Source organism: Medicago sativa, chromosome 3 (genome assembly GCF_051527215.1).
Source record: "Medicago sativa cultivar Bolivia chromosome 3, Bolivia_mono, whole genome shotgun sequence".
Taxonomy (NCBI): Eukaryota; Viridiplantae; Streptophyta; class Magnoliopsida; order Fabales; family Fabaceae; genus Medicago; species Medicago sativa.
The window spans coordinates 6040294-6047469 of NC_140751.1; the positions used below are offsets into that span (position 1 = coordinate 6040294).

Below are 7176 nucleotides of genomic sequence, written 5' to 3' on the forward strand. Positions count from 1 at the left end.
TTTTTAACGTAAAACTTATTTTATTTTATTTTTTGAGGAGGATATTTTTTTTCTCATATATTTATTCACATTGTTTGGACGGTTTGGGTTAAAATTTATTTCAAATATATAATTATTATTGAAATGGGTATTAGTATATGTATATAAATATAAAGGGGCTTGCTAAAAACACACTCCTTTTTATAAAAGCCTATCTTACGAAGATGCACCTTTTAATTTGAAAAAAAAAAAAAATCAAATTTTTTTTTTTTGAAAAAGTTTAAAGAAAAGGGGTAGTATTATTGTTTGAAATATAAAATAAATTTCCCAAATTTAATTTCTCATTGCAATATGAGTGGTGGAATGTTTGGGAACGAATTTTCTGAATTGGAATCCTCTCAGTTTTTCTTAATTGTTGTATCTCAACCATCAAATTCAGTCTCCTATTTTTTTATAATTTTTTTCTCATTCTCTTAAGAAAAATTGAGAGGATTCTATTATAATTTTTTCTCATTCTTTGAAGAAAAATTGAGAGGATTCTAATTGAGATCCATTTCTTGAAAGGTTCTTTTGTCTGTTTAGGGTTTGTTTGTGATTTTGGAGGGAAAGGCATGAGAGAGCTTTTAGGGGTGAAAAATATAAGCGAAAATAGAAAAATCATTCACATTTTTTGAAAAGAGTATTTTAATTTTTTTATACAAGAATATATTTTTTGTGATAAATTAATGTTTATGCTAACATTTTTTAGATTTAAGAATTTTATAACAAATAGATTGAATTTGAAGAATTCATTTAAACATTCTAAAACCCTACGAACCCCACATTCAATACAATTTTTTGAGTTTCCTTAAATTAACATGATTTTGCATTATGAAAAAAAATGAACCTCCAATAGCCCTAGCACCTGATCGTGATTTAACCTAATAACTACTTCAGTAGATATTCTCTTTCAAAATAGAATTTAAAAATTCAAATACAATAGTTTGAAATCCAAAAACAACAATAGACAAAAGTAAATATAAATATCTTTATAATAATTCTTTAAATCTAAATATCTTCTCTGCTTTAAACTAAACCGCCATTACCTCACCCAAAATTTTTATTACGGAAAAAAATGGAGTTGACGAAATGCAGCATGTTACAACTTAGACGTCTCCGATTCATAAGTTGCACATGTCACCCCCTCGTGAATATAGCTACCCTGTCACCACATTTTTTTTATGTATACTCGTGACCACAAGGTTTTATTTCTCATCGTTTAATGTTTTTGAATGAAAACTTGCCTGCACGATCATTCGACTTTGTAGATAATTCATGACTCTTATGAGTTCGTTTTATACTACTATGTTTCATGTGCATGTAGGAACCTAATTATGTGTCCCACTCCAATGCCGGCGGGTCATTTATTCTTCATTTTATATTTGTTGTCGGTAAAGGTCATATAGCCTATGATATGATCAATTTATATTTTGGTGTCTACCTGAATAATAATAATAATAATATGACATTTTTTATAATTCTTTATTAGATAATCACATTATAAAAATTTTCGTTCGATTGAAAGTCATATCACATATATCAAATCCACAAATATTTTCATTAATCGGATATCATTTTTCATGTTAACGAGAGATATGTAAAAATTAACATGTTGCATAAAAGTTCATAAGCCATTAATTTTGATGCAATTCATTAATGTATCAAATAATATCTTATTAACGTTAAATTTTGTAGACATAATTTATGTGATAATAGCTTTAAATGTAATGGTGGGTTTTTTAATACATACACGATAAAAAAAAAAAATCAATGGAGGTGTCATCCATGAAGATTGACATGTGTCAATTGATTACAGTTAAAACTCTATAAATTAATAATGTCAGGACCAGAGAAATTTATTAATTTAGAGAGTTATTAATTTATCGATAAATTAATAATTATTAATTTAAAGAGTTTTTAAGTAATTATACTGTACATACCAAACAAAAAGGCAAATTAGTCTATGCCTCTTAGAATTACGTTCCAGCGAACCTTGGGACTCAACGTAAATTAGTAATTACTGCGTTCATATGCATTGGAAATCAATAATGACTTTTGAAGTAAAGTAAATGTAAACAAGAGGAACAAATGTTTTCAATGTATTCTTAATATATTTTTTTCAGTTTCTATGAATTATTAATTTATGATTTTCTTGGGACCGAAAATTATAAAGGGATCTCCCGAAAAATTATTATCTTATTATTTTATCGAGTTTTTCAATTTTTTACATTGGCCCAAGTCGGGACCGGACAAATTTATCATTTTAGAGAGTTTATTAATTTACCGAGTATTAAATTAAAGAGTTTCTACTGTATATAGTTTATATAGACAGCGTATCATTGAGTAACCACGTGGCTAAAGATTTTCATAATGAAATTCTTCACTTCTTGGTCCTAAAATTTGTACATTATTATCTTACACAAGTCAATTAAAAATCATCACTTCAAAAAAATAAAATTAAAATCATCACTTATCGTGGGGTATATATTTATAAGTATTTATGCCAATAAAAAAATGTTTGGAATCTGGATTACTTTTTATTCCAATAAGTATTTTTGACAGAAAGTTTACTCATTTTATTATAAATACAAGATTGAATATATTGGCCAATTTTGTAATGACTGTTTTAATTTTTACTTTCTCTGTTTTTTTTAAGGAAATATGCTTATAGCATTTCATTAATAATAAGAGATTCAATATATTCGGGTATATGAAAATAAACATCGGGACTAACTAGTAATGTGGCTTATCCTGCAAGAACATGAGCAACCTCATTGGCTTGTCGTCTAACAAACTTCACCCTAGAGTTGGTAAAGAAAGAACTAACTAGAGTACGACAGGAAGAAATAATAGACCCAAATTCAGAATAATCGTCTCGAGTAGCATGGAAAGCATCACAAGTAAGCTTGGAATCTGTTTCAAAATCAACGTTGTCAAATTGCATATCGCTAAGCCACTGCAAGGTAGAATGTAACCCCAAAGCTTCATCAACGTCAACTGAATAACGACATGGGTAGCTAACAACCTTAGCTAAAACAAAAGTACCTTCGGAATCCCAAACGCAAATGCCAATACCAGTGCAGTTGAAATGAGATGAGAAAGCAGCATCAATATTACACTTGTACCTACCCGGCGAAGGCCGCTGCCAAACAAAAGCATTCACAGATGCATGAGTGCCAACTACGGGCGAACTCCCCCTTTCAATAGGCTGATGCACTTGTTGAGGAGAAGTGGGCTCAGCTACGACTGGAATATTAGCAAGCTGCCAATCAACAACCAAATTCTTAGCTCGCTCAACAACCACGACACTAACCTCCGTAACATCATCCCAAACTCTAAGATTTTGGAGCTTCCAAAGGATCCAAAAATAGTGAAACCAGCAGATGACTAAGCTCAGCAGACAAGGTTTCCAACAACATAAATATAGCATCTACTGTCGAAGTAGAAGATGACAAAGCATGCTAAATCGTTCCCCAAAGTCCTGTCATTCTATGGACAGCAAAAGGACAATTGAAAAATATATGAGCAAGATCTTCATGATTTGAAGGACAACTGACACAGTTAGTAGGACATTGAACGCCTTTGTCAAGAAGGCGGATCCGAGTCGGTAGGCAACCCCGACACCACACAAGATTCTTAACCTCAGGAGGAACTTTGAGCTTCCAGATGTCAGGCCAAAAACCTGGGCGTCAGAAATGAGAGGAGTCAACGAGCTCATCAACACACAACTTGTAAGCGCTACGAACAGAATACCTACCATGCATTTCCACTTTCCAAATGATTCGGTCCTCTGGTACCTGAGCAAGAAGCGGCGTTTGAAGAATCTTCTCAGCAATATCAACACTGAATACTCGACGAATTACCTGTTCATTCTAACTTTTATCATAAAGATTCATTAAGTTATTAATGGTAACATTGTGAACAAAGTGGGCACCTGCAATGTCACTACCAATGCATTCACCATTAGGAAACCATGGTTCATTCAAGATTGAAATAGACGCCCCAGACCCAATACTCCAACGACCACCACCACGAACAATAAATCTAGCGTGCAAAATACTACGCCATACATAACCGGGATTGTGACCAAGTTGGGCTGTAAGATAGTTGCAAGATGGGAAATACCGTGCTTTGAAAATACGGGAAACAAGGGAATCAGGTTCCGAAAGAAACTTCCACCCCTGCTCTCCAAGCATAGCCAAATTGAAAGCGGAGAGATCCTTGAAGCCCATACCACCATGAACCTTAGGAACTGATAACCTCTCCCAAATCATTCAATTAATACCTCGTTGAGTAGTTCTACCATGACCCCACCAAAAAGAATTCATCATCTTTTCAATGCTATTAACTAAGGTAGTCTGCAGCTGAAAGATACTCATAACATACGACGGAATAGCATGCAGAACAGATTTAATCATAACCTCACGCTCTGCCTTAGATAAACACTTAATGCTCCAAGAATTTATTTTCTACCAAACATGATATTTGATATAGGCAAAAGTCGCATTTCAATCCCTACCCACCATGAAGGTGAGCCCAAAAATTTGTCGGTCCCCAAAACTGCCTGAACCCCAAGGATATCAATTAGAGTATGTTTCAGAGGATCAAGAACATTACGACTACAATAAATCTATGACTTAAGCAAGCTAATAGCCTGACCATAGGCTGCCTCATAAAAGGAAAGAATATTTTTCATAACAGTTGCTTGACCTGCATCAGCCTTGAAAAAAAGAAAGTAGTCATCTGCTAACAAGAGATGAGAAACAGGGGGTGCCCTACGGCAAATTTTTGTACCTGCAAATTTTTACTTTCTCTTTATTTATCTTAATATTCGTATAGTATATAAAAAAAAATTCAATCTAACCTGTAATTGCGGAAGAAAACCACTATTTATTTAAAGTTAGAAAAATGTATATGTTAGATAAAAAAAAATTACATAACAATTATGTGTGTTTTATTGTTTTTATCTATACTATATATAAAGGAAACTACCCCTTTCAGCACACTTTTGGGTTGGAATTTTCTTTCCAAAAATACCCTTAGTTTTAAATACAAGTAACACATGTAACAAATAGATAAGAATAAATTTAAATATTAAAACAAATGTAACAAACACGATATGAATATATGTATATCTGTTCTTTTTTCTTTATCATTTAAAAAATATAACAAACTAGATGAGTATATTTATACTTACTTTTTCATTATCCCAATTATACCCTTAAACAGTTTTTTCTATAATAAAGATTGTTGTTCGTGTCATTAAAAAAAGCAACAAACATTTATATTTTTACTTTTAATCAAAACTAAAATTTCATTAAAAAAAATACCGTTCATAATTTTCAAATGTTAGCGCAATAAAAAGAGCGGTAAGACGGGCACGAAGTGCCCGTCTTTTCGCTAGTGTACTATAAAAGGAGTTAATATAACGTAAAAAAAAAAGGAGTTAATATGTCCACAAGTCCTAATTCAACTAGCAAAAATGTCAAAATTGCAAGTTTGGATGTCGTAATCGAGGTTCGAATTTCGACTCCTCCATTGATGCGTGTGAGCTTAAAGGTTATTTGTTATTTCGTTTATCTAAAAAATGGTTCAATATGGTTACTTAATTATTTTATCTTATAACTCTTAATTTTTTTTATTACAATAATATAGTATTAATAATGATGACAATCTTATTAAATCATCTATATGTTTTCTTTTTACAAATATTATTTATATGTTTTTGAAAAGGAATATCCTAGATCTAAGAAACTTCTTTAACGGGCCATATGACATGACATTTTTAGTTAAGTAGGTTTTTTTCAAAAGTCTTTGACTTGTCTATTTTGTTTTCTAAAATATTAACCCTGGCCCGAATCTTATGTAGGCTATCTCACATACCCCCTATCAACGGCATCATATACTCCAACCGCAAATGAACTTCAACCAAAAAAATGCGTGTTTATATGAAATGTAAAGATAAATAATGTTTTCTGCACACAATATGATAATTATATCCAAGAAATGTTTCGATAATTATTTACTCTAACCTTTAATGGAAATAAATTAGATTAAAAGAAAGTCTTACATGATCACAAGCATTTGAGCATATAATTTGAGTATACATGCTTAAAAGTACATTTCCCTTTAATTATTTTAAAAATACACATTATTTAAATATTTTATCCTTCTAATTTTTTTTTCAAATGTATAAATATGTTTCAATAGTCTCCAAATACTTGTGACCAACAAAATATTCTCCATACATCCGGAGTGCATTTAGAACACTATCAAATACGGTGTCATGTTTTGCATGTCCAAGTTGTACGGTCATGTTAACCAATGTCCTCGGGGCTAAAAATGGCAAGAAAAGAGAAAATTACCATTAAAAACAACACTTTTTCAAATTTTAAAAAGTAACATACACAATTTCCAAAAAAGATATTTCTTTCTATAATTCCTTAACTAGTGCCCCGGGGGCACTAGTTAACATTTCCCTATAATTATTAAGGGATTAATGAATGATTTAATTTGGGTTGGGAAATCCGATCTAAGTTTCACACCGAGTATTGTGAATAAAAGAGGTAGAGTGTTATTATAAATATAAATATTTTTTTAGACAAGAGATAAATATGAAGAGTTGATTTGAGTTTTCTTTACCATAACATCTCTAATCTCTTGGTTGTATCGAAGGCTTGAGTAATTGTGTGACTTGAGAGTTTGCAATTTTTCCGTGCAATAACTATAGTTGAGAGTTTTGTAAATTGTAGATGTAGGTATGAAACCACAATAAATTGTTGAGTTGTATTTTTTTTTTTTTTTATGGTTGTGCTTCCACTTTGTAGATATTTTCTCCTTTTCATTTTCCAATAACTACATCAGAGTAAAGATTTCGATCAAGGGAGGATTATAAATGATTCATTTCAAGAGAGGTGGATTATCATCTTATTTGTGTTTTTTCTTAGATAATGTTATGGCTACCTTGAACTTGGATATTCCTTTGTTTTATAAGATGATGAACTTCTCCTTATAGCAATGCAAAAGTCCAAAATTTATGGAGGATTTACAAAGCATGAAAGAGAAGATAGAAAAGTTGAAGAATACTCATTTTGCAAATGTGTTTAACCAGAGATCAATGTTATTTCACTATTTGAAGATGAAACTCACTATAAAGTA

At 31.3% G+C, this 7176-nt stretch overlaps 1 protein-coding gene across 1 annotated transcript; it reads right to left on the bottom strand.

The window, feature by feature from the left end:
* Nucleotides 1-2764: 2764 nt before the first annotated feature.
* Nucleotides 2765-4292, bottom strand: LOC146935217 (uncharacterized). Its single transcript, XM_085749020.1, has 3 exons — nt 3953-4292; nt 3576-3700; nt 2765-3367 (listed from the first exon to the last, which is right to left on the bottom strand). Exons 1-3 carry the CDS (start codon nt 4290-4292, stop codon nt 2765-2767), a joined length of 1068 nt encoding a protein of 355 aa, XP_085605146.1.
* Nucleotides 4293-7176: the final 2884 nt, after the last annotated feature.